At 42.0% G+C, this 17,500-nt stretch overlaps 1 protein-coding gene across 3 annotated transcripts in view; it reads right to left on the reverse strand.

The window, feature by feature from the left end:
* Positions 1 to 5,891: 5,891 nt before the first annotated feature.
* The window catches only part of pdgfd (platelet derived growth factor d), a 12,366-nt gene continuing 757 nt past the window's right edge, over positions 5,892 to 17,500 (reverse strand). Inside the window, exons 1-7 of one of the 3 annotated variants that reach the window (XM_083549186.1) lie at positions 17,449 to 17,470; positions 12,987 to 13,173; positions 12,365 to 12,544; positions 10,727 to 10,787; positions 10,225 to 10,420; positions 7,857 to 8,071; positions 6,193 to 6,432 (exon numbers count right to left, since the gene is read on the reverse strand). In XM_083549186.1, coding sequence (XP_083405312.1) covers positions 6,304 to 6,432; positions 7,857 to 8,071; positions 10,225 to 10,420; positions 10,727 to 10,787; positions 12,365 to 12,544; positions 12,987 to 13,147 — 942 coding nt within the window. In that variant the 5' untranslated portion in view covers positions 13,148 to 13,173; positions 17,449 to 17,470 and the 3' untranslated portion in view covers positions 6,193 to 6,303. Of the gene's footprint in view, positions 6,433 to 7,856; positions 8,072 to 10,224; positions 10,421 to 10,726; positions 10,788 to 12,364; positions 12,545 to 12,986; positions 13,174 to 17,448; positions 17,471 to 17,500 lie in introns of those variants that run through there. The other 2 variants (XM_083549185.1, XM_083549184.1) reach the window with 2 other exon arrangements.

A 17,500-nucleotide genomic window follows, 5' to 3' on the forward strand; every position in this document is an offset into this window, starting at 1 on the left:
TGTGCTGTCTGTGAAAACGAACGCTTTCCAATAGCACCATGTTTTCAGGACATGTTGTTCCCGAAGTTCATTTCCTTTCTGCTTTTCTTTCTTAGTCTCTTACACTCACACACACACACACACACACACACACACACACACACACACACACACACAAGATATTCACCTGACTGGAAACTGAGCTACAAAACAGGAAACAGGAAAAGGTGGAACGTCTACGGAATCGCAGTAATAATGCCACATTAATAGTCTGGAACGTAGCGAGAGAGAAACACAACAAAAAAAAATGATGAAAGAGAGACAGATTTACAATAGCGCAAAAAAGTTTGCGGACCCCCTGGTCATAAGTATGGCACGTGCTTTTTTGGAGCATCACATTCCACATTTAGTCCCATTTCGCTGTTATAATTCCCTCCACTCCTCTGGGAAGATAGATTTTGTGTTCCTCAGCCACAGGGGTGTTAGGTCAGAGCCCTATAGCAGGAGATCTTCCTCTCCAAACCATGGAAAGCAGATCTTCATGGAGCTGGCTTTGTGGTAACAGTTTCGAGAAGCACCACATACGGCAGGAAAGGTCAGGTGTCTCAATACTTTTGTCCATATAGTGTAAGACAAGATGGACAGAAATTTTTTTTTCCAGAATCTGGGACAATCTTGAGATCTCTAGGACATTCTGGAATGTCGGAACGGTTTCTCTTCTGATGTTCAAGATTATAGATTGTGATAACGGACCACAAGCGAGCAGCAATCTGAGGGGTCCAAGCACTAAGTGCATATTCATAATATGGAAATACGAGACACCGTACAACCTTGAAAGTCTGAAAGACATTCATTTGGGACAATAAAAGTGAGCGCCCAGAACAGACATGACATTAGATATGGAAAAGGGATGTTCTTCCCTACAGAAGTGATCCAGCGAATGCAAAACTGCGAAGCTGCTGTTCCCATGGTTACTGAGATGTTAGCTATTTATTTTATTACTCATTCACTTTTCGATGAGGACAGATTGTTTAGTGTGTCCTTTTTCTTCCTCCATATGCTTGAAGATTTTTTTTTTTTTCCTTTCTTTTTTTTTTTGCAAGCAGATTTTTTTGGTATTTGTTATGGGTTGCATGCTGATCAAAGGCAAGCTGTGTTTGGGAAATAATGGACGCTTGCAACTAGAGGCTGCCCGATATTAGATTTTACAGATACCGATAAATAAGTTGGATCGTACTTGCCGACTGTAGTAGTTGGACAGTGCTTTTCTCATGTTAATGTGTTAAATAAATATAAATATTTCAATTATAATGAAATAATGAAGACATTGTAATTAATAAATACAGTGAGGAAAATAAGTATTTGAACACCCTGCTATTTTGCAAGTTCTCCCACTTAGAAATCATGGAGGGGTCTGAAATTGTCATCGTAGGTGCATGTCCACTGTGAGAGAGATATAATCTAAAAAAAAAAATCCAGAAATCCCAATGTATGATTTTTAAACTATTTATTTGTATGATACAGCTGCAAATAAGTATTTGAACACCTGAGAAAGTCAATGTTAATATTTGGTACAGGAGCCTTTGTTTGCAATTACAGAGTTCAAACGTTTCCTGTAGTTTTTTACCAGGTTTGCACACACTGCAGGAGGGATTTTGGCCCACTCCTCCACACAGATCTTCTCTAGATCAGTCAGGTTTCTGGCCTGTCGCTGAGAAACACGGAGTTTGAGCTCCCTCCAAAGATTCTCTATTGGGTTTAGGTCTGGAGACTGGCTAGGCCACGCCAGAACCTTGATATGCTTCTTACAGAGCCACTCCTTGGTTATCCTGGCTGTGTGCTTCGGGTCATTGTCATGTTGGAAGACCCAGCCTCGACCCATCTTCAATGCTCTAACTGAGGAAAGGAGGTTGTTCCCCAAAATCTCGCAACACATGGCCCTGGTCATCCTCTCCTTAATACAGTGCAGTCGCCCTGTCCCATGTGCAGAAAAACACCCCAAAGCATGATGCTACCACCCCCATGCTTCACAGTAGGGATGATGTTCTTGGGGTGGTATCATCATTTTTCTTTCTCCAAACACGTTTAGTGGAATTATGACCCAAAAGTTCTATTTTGGTCTCATCTGACCACATGACTTTCTCCCATAACTCCTCTGGATCATCCAAATGGTCATTGGCAAACTTAAGACGTGCCTGGACATGTGCTGGTTTAAGCAGGGGAACCGTCCGTGCCATGCATGATTTCAAACCATGACGTCTTAGCGTATTACCAACAGTAACCTTGGAAACGGTGGTCCCAGCTCTTTTCAGGTCATTGACCAGCTCCTCCCGTGTAGTTCTGGGCTGATTTCTCACCTTCCTTAGGATCATTCAGACCCCACGAGGTGAGATCTTGCATGGAGCCCCAGTCTGAGGGAGATTGACAGTCATGTTTAGCTTCTTCCATTTTCTAATGATTGCTCCAAAAGTGGACCTTTTTTCACCAAGCTGCTTGGCAATTTCCCCGTAGCACTTTCCAGCCTTGTGGAGTTGTACAATTTTGTCTCTAGTGTCTTTTGACAGCTCTTGGCCATGTTAGTAGTTGGATTCCTACTAATTGTATGGGGTGGACAGGTGTCTTTATGCAGCTAACGACCTCAAACAGGTGCATCTAATTTAGGATAATAAATGTAGTGGAGGTGGACATTTTAAATGCAGACTAACAGGTCTTTGAGGGTCAGAATTCTAGCTGATAGACAGGTGTTCAAATACTTATTTGCAGCTGTATCATACAAATAAATAGTTTAAAAATCATACATTGTGATTTCTGAATTTTTTTTTTTTAGATTATGTCTCTCACAGTGGACATGCACCTACGATGACAATTTCAGACCCCTCCATGATTTCTAAGTGTGAGAACTTGCAAAATAGCAGGGTGTTCAAATACTTATTTTTTCTCACTGTATATTAGAGCGCTCTCCGTGCAGCGTGCAGTCCCACGTGTCAAAAGAAACAGCACGTGTTGTCAGTGATTTGCCTCTAGAGGCCGCTCTTGTCCTGTATAATGACAGGTGCCGATTAATCTGCCAAAAACAACGAATCGGTCGACCTCTACTTGTAACGATGTAACACCATGCCATTGTTGATTCTTTTCCCATAAAGAAGACTAGCCATGAAGGATCTAGGAGTCTAAACGAGTAAGAAGATTCTCTTTTCTCTGTCAGTCACAACCTATAGCTATTTCTGTCTGTGAGCATGGGTATGCGGAAGAGGGTTGATGACGTGGTTTAATGGCACTTTCCTGTGAGAATATTTCTTCTCCCTATGATGCTGCATAACTAGAGTGTCTCAGAGGAATGACACTTTATGGACAAAAGGTTTGTAGACACGCACCACATGATCTTCATCTTCGGGAAGTTCGCCGGAAGCCAAATCTGGTGAGTAGGGTGGAAGCGGAGAGCAGCAGCTGCACAGCTCCTGATGTACACAGTACACTTTTGGCACATTGACTTAAGAAGGTCAGCGCTCCCTGCGACTGTGCGTGCAGCCTCGTGTTGCCATCTGTTGGCGTGTTAAAACATGATACCACCTCGTAGAAGGTCACACAAGATTTTTCACTCCAACATATGGAAGCCATATCTTTTGGCTTTGTGCATCCTGCTGGAACAGGTTTGGGTCTCTTAGCTCGAGAGAATGCAAAATTTTACAATTGTGTGCAGTTTGGACTTCACACTCCTTAAATGATCACGGTCAAGACTCGATCTGGTGATCTCCGAATGCGCGTAGAAGTTATATAAAAGCCGTTCCACCCCTGCAGCCAGGCACAGAGACAGCAGGGGTGTTGGGGGTGGAGGGAGAAAGTAGGGCTGTGTAATAAACGAGTGTGGGCACTCTATGACTCACTCATTCTCTTCGGGGTGAAGTCATTACTTCCAGTCGCTCAGCCTTTGCAGAAAGAGTCATTTTTGTAAAACATCCATGCATTTTGTAAGCTGTCGAGCCTGACGCTGTTCCAGAGCACCACAAATCTGTCTCTTTACTGATCTTCATCGTGGACCTGGTGTTTCTCCAGCTGATGCAACAATGATGATAACTCAGCAACACACACAGCTGAAACCTGTAGCGCTGTAAAAGTTCTAGAAAAGAACAGGTAGCAAGGCGGGGAAAGACAAAAAGACACGTCTGATAATATACAATCTCGATTCCAACCTGAAGTCTTTTTGCTGACACTGGAGACTCCTTCCATAGGTAGATGAGTTACTATAGAACCCTATGAATGCAATGCAACAAGAGGAACAGCAAGATGCTGATCGGTCGTCTGCTTTAGCACCCATTTTGCCATCAATGTGGCAATTGGAATTCAAATACCCAGTGTCTGCTCGAAAGTGCTTTGGACTTGGTCTCTTTCTTTCCACCCAACTCCGCACTACCCACTCCATTATCCCTTCCTCCGGAAGAAAAGATGCTGTATTGCAGGAATAAAATAGTCCAATCAGCACAGGTCCTCGCTTTTTATACTTGCTTGACAAAGCGATGCAATCACAGAATAAGAATGGAAAAAATGGTACTGATATTTTATTTTATTTTTTGTGGTCCCAGATGGTTTATTCAGAATGCCGATCGTCCCCCGTACAATCTGTCTGTTTTTTTATTAGACTTCTCTGTCTGGAAGATCTAAATGTCAGGTTATGACCAGCCAGGTAACCAGTTAGCCCTTATAGTCACATGACATAAAGCCTATTAGGTTGGAAAAAAAAAATTCCCCCCACAGACTGAGAAGTTACAGCGCTGTATGGAATCATTGTGGTTGTAGTTCAGTGTTCGTTTGTCTTATATAAGTTGTATAAAGATGTCCTCGAAACATGTGCCAACTCAAACATGTGGATGGTCCGCTGTGGCGACCCCTAATGGGAGAAGCCGAAAGTTAGTTTATTTACAACATTATCATAATAGGCTGTTTTTTGCTGGAGGTAGCAGAGCTGAAGATGTTGAGGTTTTCGTTGGGAGTGACGAGGATGGACAGGATTAGAAATGAGTGTATTAGAGGGACAGCGCATGTAGGACATTTTGGAGACAAGGTGAGGAAGATGGTTTGGACATGTGCAAGAGGAGGGACATGGGGTATATCAGTAGGAGAATGCTGATGATGGAGCCACCAGGAAGGAGAAAAAGAGGAAGACCAAGGAGGAGGTTTATGGATGTAGTGAGAGAAGACATGCAGGTGGTTGGGTTGAAAGAGGCATACGTAGAGGACAGGGGGGGTATGGAGACGGATGATCCGCTGTGGCGACCCCTAATGGGAGCAGCCGAAAGATCATCATAATGGGCTGTATATTAATGTTTTGGGGAAAAAAACAGTAATTCTACGTGAAATTAGACATTGCGCACCCCCATGTAACCAAAATGGAACAATCCTCGTTTCATAACACCGCTGTGATATTCGTAGTCGAATCAGCATCGTATTTTCCACTATTCAGGGTCACCCCTAAAGTGGTATATAAGGCAGCGCCACTTTTATTTCACGACTCATGTACTTTACATTACACGCTATATGCACAAAAGTTGGTGAAAACCTGAGCACAAGATTGGTATATGCTTCTTTTGAGCATCTCATTCCACTTTTGTTTCCCATTTCCTGTTATAATAAGCGCCACTCCTCTTGGAAAATGTTACACTTGATTTTGTAGAGATTTATTCAGCCACAAGGGTGTTGGTAAAGGTGAGAAGGCCTGGGGTGCTTTTCCAATTCATCCCAAAGGTTGGAAAACTATAGCAGAGCTTCCATGTATCCTCATGGAGCTGGCTTTGTGTACAGGGCAGATTAAAAGGGTCAGCCGTGATACCTCAAGGTATCCTTTTGTATTTATAGAATCTCTACACGTATAATGTAATAATGCATATGAAGTATCCAGAAAAAACACAGGTGAATGCTGAAGCTTCAAAATCGGTTTATTTGGGGTTTTTTTTTTTTAAACAAATGATTGAGAAAACAGAGCTCTGGTTGTGGAGTGTGTGTGTTTTAGAAAGGGCTGGTACGAGTGAAAACACACTCCTTTGGCTTTTACTTTCATCTTCCTGAAACAAGGAAAATGTGTGTGGGTGTGTTTGTGTACGAGTGCAAAATTAGGACCAGTCTTGGATTAGTCCCATTTCCTTTGTTTTCAAGAAAATAAACAGAAAACAGAAATAAATAATAGTGTGTGTGTGTGTGTGTGTGTGTGTGTGAGAAGTTGGATAAAAACTACAGACAACTTTACTACTGTAAAAGTACAGACAAACGAAGAGAAAAGATACATCAGTTAATGTTTGAAATACTGAGAGTGTGTGTGTGTGTGTGTGTGTCTCATCGAGGTGGCCGTGAGTGACACGCACACTCGCATCGCTCGTGATGCTGCAGGTTGATTTCCTCGAGAACCCAGCGTGCTCTGCTTTTCTTTCGGTAGAAATTTGTTCCGGGTGAGAACTTCAGCACCTACACACACACACACACACACACACACACACACACACACACACACACACACACACACACACACACACACACACACACACACACACACACACACACACACACACACACACACACACACACACACACACACACACACACCTTATTGTAACAGGTTTACCACAATCCTGTGATTTCATCTTCCTAAACTTTGTTTGCTTTCATCTCATCTCAAAACCATTTTCTTATACATCACACATGCACAATCCTCATCTTTGTCCATTCCCTCGTCCTCAAAGTCCAACAATCCTCATCCTCACAAAACCCTGATCCTTGCACAAATCCTCATCTGTAAAAGATAAAACCCTCATCCTCGCACAGTCCTCATCTGTAAATAATAACCCCCATTTTTCCCCATTCCCTTGTCCTCACAAAATCCATATCCCCAAACAACCCTTACAAAATCTTCATCTGTAAAATACCCTCATCCTTAAAAACCCTTATCCTTGCTCAATTCTCATAACTAAAAACCCTCACCCCCTCTCCAGAGATCTGAAAACCTTGGACAACTCTGATCATCGCACAAATCAGGTTCAATCTGGTTCAAGTCTGGACTCTGGCTGGGCCACTCGAGGACGTTCACAGAGTCGACCCGTAGCCACTCCTTTGTTACCTTGGCTGTGTGCTGAGGGTCGTTGTCCTTTTGGGTGCAGAAGTGAGATCATGGCGATTGTTCGCCGGCGATCGTTATGCACAAGTTGGCGAAAGGTTTTGACATTTTTGAAATTGAGCTCATCGAGGATCTTTCTGATCTCTCGTCGTCTTCCAGTGATGTTCTCCAGCTCTTGAAGCGTCCACGTCACTCAAAAGCCCTTAAACGACTCGTTGCAGCACCTCATTATGTGAAATGTGCGTGATGCGTGATCAAATGTCTCCGTGGCAGATTTAACCTGGGTTTCACACAGAATTTCATGTTTGCTCTTTGTTCTAACTTGCTGTCCGTACTGAAAACGCAGCCATGGTAACACATGGTAACCAGGTAGCACCATTAGTCTCGAAACGTTTTGACACCGCCTCGTATTGATTCTTCTGGAAAGCGGAATTAAGGAACAAGCTGTCTCTTACTGATAAGCAGCAACGCTCTCCAATATCTTGAAAAGTTATCCTGTGAGTAACACAACATCGTTGCAACCTGCTGCTGAATTCTAGCATACAGAAATAATTGCTACCCTGATCTGGAAGAAATTCACGGATCATAAGTGGCCCATTTATCATCATCTGTTCAATAATTACTTACTACTTTGCTCTAGTGGAGAAGTGCCTGAAGGTAGTTTCTTTTCAACTGCGTTTAAAAAAAAATTAAACCCCTTCTACAAAACGGTTTTCACGAGGGCACGTATTTAGTGTTTTCTGTGTGCTCGCACGTGTAGCAGGGCATTATGGGATACCTCATGAAGCTTGCTGACTGTTTTGGCAGGACTACAGGTGCAGAAGTTCCAATGTTCTGTCCCGCAGGCACAGTTACCGCCACAGCGCTTCACCAAGAGGCATCGCGGGAAGAACACGGCATTGGTGACCTTCATCTCCTCTCGCAGGTTTACGGAAAAATTACGCGGAGTGCAGCTGTACAGCCTCACGTCCTCGTGCAGGCGATCCAGATCAACTGTCAGGCACACAGAGACAGGGGTAATGGCAAGTTTGGGAGTATGTACGGGGGCTTGTCATGCAATTCGGTTACTGTGTTACCTCTTTCTACTGTGATTGTAACCTCTAGTCAAAAGCAGCCTATAAACACACACACACACACACACACACACACACACACACACACATCACTTACATAACGGATTTGGAATTTATGCCTTCGGGTGCCTTAAAGTGTTTTTTCATGTGTGTAGCGTGTAAGTGGAGGGAGGAGAACACACAGTTGAGTGATCTAATCAAAACAGCAAGTGAACGGTTCAGTACTCCTTTCCACCCACACTTGGAAGGAATTTATTTAACTTATATTAATTTGCTTTGCACTTAGATTGAGCAAAATAGTGAGACAAAAAGCTGACTGTGGTGAGTACCACCAGCTTGACCCAGGGGTTTAGGGCCTGGTTGAAAAAAGTAGAAATTGGGGGTGTGGCATGCAGTGGTGGACAAAGTGCACAAAATCACATACTTGAGGTAAAATAGAGATACCCTAGTTAAAATATTACTCCAGTAAAAGTGTCTCTTTAACTTTCACTTGCGTAAAAGTACAAAAGTATTTGCCCTCAAATAGACTCAAGTATCCAAAGTATGTCCTAAGACTCTTCTGGGTTTATGTGAAAAGACTCTGTTGCTCTCAGCACACTGATCTGTTAATAGAATGATATTAAAGACTCAAACACTGATTGACGTCTTATTTAAATTATCATGAGCCCAAAACATTTTTAACTACTTTAAAATAAATCACACAAATAAGACCCCGGGTGTTGTGGCAAGTGGGAGTCAGAAGCTTCCTCCATCATTTATTGCTCTTAAAATGTTCTGCTTGCTGTTGAACTGATGCTGAACTGTATGATACACCAAGCGGCGATCAAAACAGAGCACGAGTTCAAATGCAGTGGAGTTAAAAACGAATATATTTAACATTGAAATGTAGTGAAGTTACAGTAAAAGTCTCGCCAAATAGAAATGCTTCAGTAAAGTACAGACACGCAAAAAAGCTTCATTTACTTCATTACTGTCCACCAATGGTGCCACGGGATTTAACCAAAACTGTGCCTCCACCATTGGCTTTTACTGCCATTACCTGGGGGATTGGTAGGGGTTTGGGAGTATTCCTTGGGAACGGTCACCTATACGTCTAACTTTTGCTTTGGGAATTGGGAATACGTCTAACAGCTTTACCTGGGAAACTGTGGCTTACATTGTAGAACTTCAACCAGGGGATGGTGTTCCTGTATGACAACATTTACCTTGAGAAATTGTCCAAATTACCAGACTTGCCCAAGAGAATCACCATTACATACTGTACATCCTAGGGACCATGGGAACATAGCCTGTACCAGATTTGGGGTTTATACCATTCTCTACAACTGAAAGTCTGGTATTTATGGACAGATCTTTGAGTTTTTTCTTCTGCTGTACCCAGAAGTTTTAAGGCCTATAGAAATGTATCAAGACCTCATTTGTGGTCTGTATCAATGAGCTTTTAACCAGGACTCTATGTTGAGAATTATGGCTTGTATAACCAGTTTTTTAATACAGGTAGTTCCCATGTTTTGATGACGATAGCGATACGAAAAAGAAAAAATAAATAAATTTAATTTAATTTTATTTTTTCGCACCATTTTAATTTTCACACGATACATTAGGACCAGGATGTACGCGTCTCCCCTTGCCCTAATCCTTACGCTCGCCAGAGTTCAGTTGTCTCGGTGTAAGATTTCGTATTCATTTTGTGTTTTATGGCGTTTCAAAGCCGAAGTTTAGCTCTTTATTGGCATTGCCGGACACTGAAACAGAGCAAGTCCAGCTTCGCCCTCCTCTCGCAAACCAGCGCTCGTGCACACGCCCCCGTCGCCGCAAATATATACACTGTATAGTTCACACGTTACAATAGTGTAAATTGCTCAGTTTTGCTAAAATATGTACTGCAATGTGTTCAATTATTAACAAATAAAAAAAATGCTACCTCATACTGCACCATTGTTTAAGACTCCTGTGTAGGCCATTTCAAGTTAGGATAGAATCAGGGTCTGGTACATTCAACAAATGCGACCTCGTAATCGAAACACTAGACGCTATTAGACTTGGATGATTTTGTGTCGGTGTGTTACTCACGTTTACTTGCACGGCTGGCATAGTAGCTCCGCGGTATGTACTGCGGTGTATTTGCATGAGTGTAGATAGAGTTTAAATCCTGTCTCCACGTCTGTGGGTTCAGGTGTCTAAGAACCTCCTCCACTGTGCTGAACCCCGAAATTATATCATCCAAAGCATCAGCTGACATAGGAGCGTTCGAGACGGACACGTCATCCTGAAGCATGTCAGACAGAGAGAGAGAGAGAGAGAGAGAGAGAGAGGGGGGAAGGGAGAGGAGATAATAATTTATGGATAAAAGGAATGATGGAGGCAAATATATTGAGATAAAACATTGAAGGAACAGATTGGGAAAGAAAAGAGAGAGGAAAGATTGAAGGTCAGAGATAAGGATGATAAGTGACATTTTGGGAGGGAAAAATTCTGAGTTCAAAATGGTGGGGGGGGGTGATCTGGACTCTGAGCTATTAGATCATTTAGAAGTGAAAACTAAAATTTGACAATAATAATAAATTGTGCTTACTGGCAGAGCTGTGACAGCCTCCAAGTTATTCAAAAAAGATGGAGGAGCATCAACCTGAGGGACATAGAAAGAGAAAGAGATAAAGAGGCGTAGAGAAACTGTCTGCAATTCCTGGGACGGCACGTCTGTGCGTGTTTTAAGCGGAGAGCTCAAACCCTCCCGGATGATGCCATGATGACAGGCTCTTCAAACATTTTTATTAGAGCTTTGAAACACGTTTTGATTTAATGTACCTGGAAAACAACTGTTGAATTTACTACCAGTCTTCTCCTGGGACTCGTGGCCAAACCTCACAGGGGAGCAGTGGTCTACACTTCAGAGCTTTAACCAGGAGACAGGGGGGTGCACCAGGTGGTCAAGGCATTGGGTTTTGGTGTGGAAGGTCACAAGTTGAAATCACAGCACCGCTAAGCTCTTAAACAAGGCCCTTAACCCTTACCTGCTCTGGATTAGGGCGTCTGCCAAATGCTATAAATATGAGAACTGTATTTACCCTGGAAATTACCCTCTACCACTAGATTTGCCCTGAAAATTAAGTCCTGTATCATTAGGTTTTCCCTAGGGAATTATGGTCTTAGTTACCTCTTATTCCCTGGGGATACCACTGGTTTCACCTAGACAATTGTGGTTTATGATGAACTGGAAAATGCAGGTAGTTCCTGAGTTACAATGGTTCCACTTAAGATTTTTAGATTTTAACGATGACTATAGCGAAAATTGTGAAAACATTTACATGTGCCATTTTGATTGAAGTTGGGACGCTGTCAGGAGGTACCCATTTCCAGCCTTGTGAGGTGCCTTACTCTCTTCAGCCGTAAACAGAGTTCAGTTGTCTCGGTGTTAGAGAATTTTTTTTTACTGTGTTTTTGGTGTTTCAAAGACCAATTTTAGCTTTTGTCTCTCTCCTTTGTATCGGCCTTGACCTCCACTCGCGAACCGGCTCTCATCCATGTGCCTGCTGCCATATACATGTACTGTAATGCACTGTAATTTGTTATTAATTTACAGTATGCTACCCCATACTGATCACCCTGGGTAGGCTAGGCCCTGTCTCGATTTACGCTATTTAAGTTCTGATGGTCTCCATAAAACCTTGGGAGACCTGTACCTGTTTAAATGGGGTGCTTTAGGTCCAAAATTGGAAAGATCAAGTTGACCAACACATTTTCTCCAGTGACATTTCTACTGAGGAAGAAAATGTCTATTGTAGTATTATAATTGTTAAAATGCAGAGCTCTTGGGCTGAAAAAAGTGTAAAACAGTGGCAGGTCTGAACGTTTTTTTTTTTTTTTAAACATATATAGATTTATTTTGGGGTCTTTTCCGTCTCATTAGTGCCCCACCTGCAATTCCTTAATGCAGTTTGAATACCTCTAGCTTAATCCAAACACAAGCTACATGCAGCGTAGCACTAGCCTATTTTCAGGAGTCTATTTAGAACGGCGTAAACATGCTGAATTCAGAACATTCCTAACTAATATTTACACAACGCATTTGGAGGAGAGCAGCTGCTTCGGGAAACTTGTGTGTGTGTGTGTGTGTGTGTGTTTAAAGATGGGAGCGAAGTCTTAAACTCTTCGCACTCTACGTGCACACAAAAATATGCCTAAGGCTCATGGAACAGTGGGAGTGTGACTCACCAGCAGGGAGTAACAGAGTTTGAATCCCGGCTTGGCGACAAAGAAGTCGTCCGATTTGAACGTGATTCTGATCATGTTGTTTTTTGATGTGATGGGACTCGGGGCTTTCCGTCCACACCAAGGGCCCCAAGTGATGGTGCTGCTTTCGGAAATTTCAACAACCTCCACAAAATCATGTCTGCACACACAAACATGCATTTCTACAATTACCCAGTGGAACATCTTAGATGCAAGTGTCTGCTAATCCTGTCAAAAGAGATGGAAAGTGGATAGGCAGCAAAATATCAAACTCATTCTTCAGCCAGCCATTCATTCAGCCCCTCATCCAATAGCACATCCACTAATCAGCTGCTTGGTTATTAGCACATCCATTCAGTCAGCAACTTGTTCTTCAGTCCATCCATTCCGTCAACCCCTTGAACTTAATCCATCCCCTCATCCATCACCCCATCCACCCAGCCAGCCCTTCAATCCGTCACCACATTTACCTATCAATCCCCTCATCCATCATCATCTCCACCCCGCCAGCCCTTCATCCATTAGTCGATCCACCCATTCAGGCCCTCGTATTTCAATCAATTTCCCGCAAACTCCCTCAGTCTTTTTCGCTCACTGTTTACCTGCACATGTTGTTGTCAGGTTCCTCCAACCCAAACCTCCCATCAAACTCCAGAAACACCCGCGTAAAGGGCGGGGCCAGCAGTTTCCACGACAGCAAGAGGTTGCGCGGATAGGCATTTGGGTACCGCGGGCTCTGGATCTGGCCGCCTGCTGTCACCATGACGACCCTTTCCTGGCGGAACAAATCTGGAACATGACGGATGATTGTTAGCAAGGCAACAATGGGAATGACCAAAAGAGACAGAGAGAAAAAACCGATAACCCACTGAGCCACCTTACATGCCGACCCTGCATTTTCTGAGGCCTTTTTCAAACAAACATCTTTTTATCCTCGGCACTGGGAACAAGCGCTCGAGATGACGGTGGAACGAAGAAACACTTCAACTGCTGTGACTATTTGTGAGTTTTTTTTCCCACTTATGCAAGTGTGAGCATGATCTTAAAAGACAGTCCGACACCTCCGATCAGTATCCATGTGTCTAATTAACACCCTCACGCAAACAGCATTGTTGCAAAATGCAACCACTTTTACTCTGGTTTTTTTTTTTTTTTCTAAGACGAGTTCTAAAACGCGCCATTTTCGCTACTACTTTTTCATTTTCGGAAACATTTTTCACCACCAGTCATGTGGAGTTTAGCTCCTTCTCTTAAAAACACACACAAAAAGCAGGGAGGAAGGATACAGCTGACAGGACAATCCATCTACCACCATGCAGATAACAACAAAAAAAGAAAAAAAAACAATAGACATAAAGAAAGGGAGAAGGCGTCAGAAAGACAGATGCTGTTTGCTAAAAATGAAGGCATTCAATCCTCCTGAAGCCTAGTATGATAACATGGTTTAAATGTGGGGCCAAAAAAATCTGCTTTGAATAGACGAACAATGCATTCCACAAATCAGACCCATTACTGTGAACCAAGTCTCTGACCTGTACTTCCTGCTGATTTCAATTCCCATTATTATTATGGCCTTTTCTATTCGAGAACGGTATTTGGTGATGCCCTTATCCACAGCAACTTACAATTATATAATATATGCAATTGTGCAGTTGAGAGTTGAGGGCCTTGATCAAGGGCCAAGCAGCTTGGTGATGTGAGGATCTAAACTTATGACCTTCCACTTCCCTTCCAAAGTCACTCCAATGGAATGTATATGTAGAATGGCTATAAGTTTACACCTAATGAGCGAGCCAGAGGCAAGGAAAAACTCCTTAAGATGGCGTGAAGAAACCTTGAGTGGAACCAGACTTAAAAGGGAACCCGTCCTCATCACCAAATGTCATTTATTACATTTCCTTCATTGTTGGATGGAGGCACAAATGCAGAACTGTTCATGAAAACTGTGGTCCTCAAAGTTCTTCAGTTGCTCAGTAACTTCATGGCTGTTCATGTGGAACAAGCCTCAGCTGCACAGCATGATCTCCAATTAAACAGATCTCCATCCAGAGGTTAACCACTGAGCGACCAGTTCAATCATTCCCTAATTCTTCCTTCACACTTGATACAAATTCTTGCAAAACAAGTACCTTTATCTTCCACATGACAAATCAAACAATTCCTCCAATGTTTACGTCTAATTCAGGGGTATCCGATCTGTTCCACAAAGGATGGGTGCAGGTTTTTATTCCAACCAAGCAGGTGGAAATGTTTAGACACCCCTGGTCAAAACAGTCGTCCCCTCAACTGCACCCTGCTTCTTTCCTTCACCCAAATCTTCACTTCCTTCCTGCCAAATTGACTTCCACTAATTCACTTATTCATCCTCTTGTACTTCAACCAGTTCTGCAGTAACCATTTTCACTGTCCTCAGTAAATGGAAAGGTAGTAGCTCAGTAGATAAGATGTTGGACTTCTGCTGGGCCCTTGAGCAAGGCCCTTAATTGCTCGTTTGTATGAGAACGTCTGCCAAATGCAATAAGTGTAAATCCAACCCTTCCATCCCTTTAGTACCTACCTGATCATACTTCTAGGAGATCCCCCTAGCCTAGACTAAACTTGCTAAAGTTAATAGTGTTTTATTTGATCTATTCGGATTCTCGCAAGCGTGTCCCTGCCTGGGAATGGAAATGTGTGAACAACTGAATGAATATGAAACACAAAACACTACAAGTGCAGTTATATCTTTACAGAGAGTGTGTGTGTGTGTGTGTGTGTGTGTGTGTGTGTGTGTGAGATAGAAATTTCCTAATTTGTAATTTTCAAATAGCATTATTTACACATTTTCTCAAAATTGATGACTCATTACTGTGTGCACACGCACACACACACACGGCCTAAACACTATCTACAAAATACAAATTTTGTCTGTTTCCAGTAAGTTCTCTTAAATGACACACTTGTCTTCATCTCACACAGTGTGTGTTCATATCACTGTACACATGTATACAGAATTGTAATTTCTTTGCGCACTTTCTGTCACACACACACACCACTCCATTATCCGTACCCAAACACATCCTGAGGTCATTTTTGTCACACCCTGATCTAACACACAGACACACACACACACATGGCACAATAGAGCAAATACGTCAACCTTGGTAATGGAAAAGGATGCCCTTATTAGAGTGTGTGTGTGTGTGTGTGTGTGTGTGTGTGTGTGTGTGTGTGTGTGTGTGTGTGTGTGTGTGTGTGTTGTCCAACAGACCAAATACAATTGGTACCCTGAGCTGTAAGGACAGGGTCAGTTAGTAGCAAGGAAAGTGTTACACCCCGTCTGTCTCTCCCTCACACATACATACACACACACACACACATGGGGATTCCCATATCAAATGCCTGGGTTAGGTCATTGGGACAACCCCTGTGCTCAAAATAATTGGATTAAACCATTACACAATGTGTAACACACCCCGTGTAAACACCACATGGTCATTTCTCTCATGAACAAAGCAAAGATACAGTTTACATCATAAGTGTACCTGCCTGTCCTTCAACTCAACACATCAGGCAGGGGAACTGAGCAAACAAGTATCTTTTTCGAGCTAAGAATTCTAAAATAATGTGTGTGTGTGTGTGTGTGTGTGTGTGTGTGTGTGTGTGTGTGTGTGTGTGCGTGTGTGTGGCAGTATTTAATTCCTCATTAAACTCCTATCTAAACTAAAAGATCCTCAATAAACTCAAATACCCCCAAACTCAAAAATCAACCTCAAAAATCCATCAACCTCAAAAATCTAAAAAAAAACATATCCAAATATCGCCACATTTAATTATCTCCAAACTCAAACATCTTTAAACATCTTCATACGCAAATGTCTCAAAATATCCCCAAACTCAGAAATGTTCAAATATCCCCAAACTCAGAAATGTTCAAATATCCCCAAACTCAGAAATGTTCAAATATCCCCAAACTCAAAAATCTTCAAATATCCCCAAACTCAAAAATCTTCAAATATCCCCAAACTCAAAAATCTTCAAATATCCCCAAACTCAAAAATCTTCAAATATCCCCAAACTCAAAAATCTTCAAATATCCCCAAACTCAAAAATCTTCAAATATCCCCAAACTCAAAAATTTCAAATATCCCCAAACTCAAAAATCTTCTAACAAATCCAAATATCTCCACATTTAATTATCTTCAAACTCAAACGTTCCCGTTCTCTCCAAACTCAAACATCTCCATACGCAAATCGTCACAAATACCCCCAAACTCACAAATCGTCACAAATACCCCCAAACTCAAAAATCGTCACAAATACCCCCAAACTCAAAAATCGTCACAAATACCCCCAAACTCAAAAATCGTCACAAATACCCCCAAACTCAAAAATCGTCACAAATACCCCCAAACTCAAAAATCGTCACAAATACCCCCAAACTCAAAAATCGTCACAAATACCCCCAAACTCAAAAATCGTCACAAATACCCCCAAACTCAAAAATCGTCACAAATACCCCCAAACTCAAAAATCTTCTAACAAATCCAAATATCTCCACATTTAATTATCTTCAAACTCAAACGTTCCCGTTCTCTCCAAACTCAAACATCTTTAAACATCTCCATACGCAAATGTCTCGAAATACCCCCAAACTCAAAAATCGTCACAAATACCCCCAAACTCAAAAATCGTCACAAATACCCCCAAACTCAAAAATCGTCACAAATACCCCCAAACTCAAAAATCGTCACAAATACCCCCAAACTCAAAAATCGTCACAAATACCCCCAAACTTAAAAATCTTTAAATATCACCAAACTCAAAAATCTTCAAACATCTCCAAATATCTCCACATTTAATTATCTTCAAACTCAAATGTTCCCGTTATCTCCAAACTCAAACATCTTCATATGCAAATGTCTAGAAATATCCCCAAACTCACAAATCTTTAAATATCCCCAAACTCAAAAATATTTAAACATGTTCATATGCAAATGTCTCCCAACATCTCCAAACTAAAAAAATCCTCAACAAACTTAAATATCCCTAATGAAGGGAATGGAACATGACCTTCATCAGTACCTGACCTTATTTTGCTTTACTGCCCTTGTGGATGAATGAAATCTCACAAAAT

This window comes from Silurus aristotelis (assembly GCF_946808225.1).
Source record: "Silurus aristotelis genome assembly, chromosome: 8".
NCBI classification, from domain to species: Eukaryota; Metazoa; Chordata; class Actinopteri; order Siluriformes; family Siluridae; genus Silurus; species Silurus aristotelis.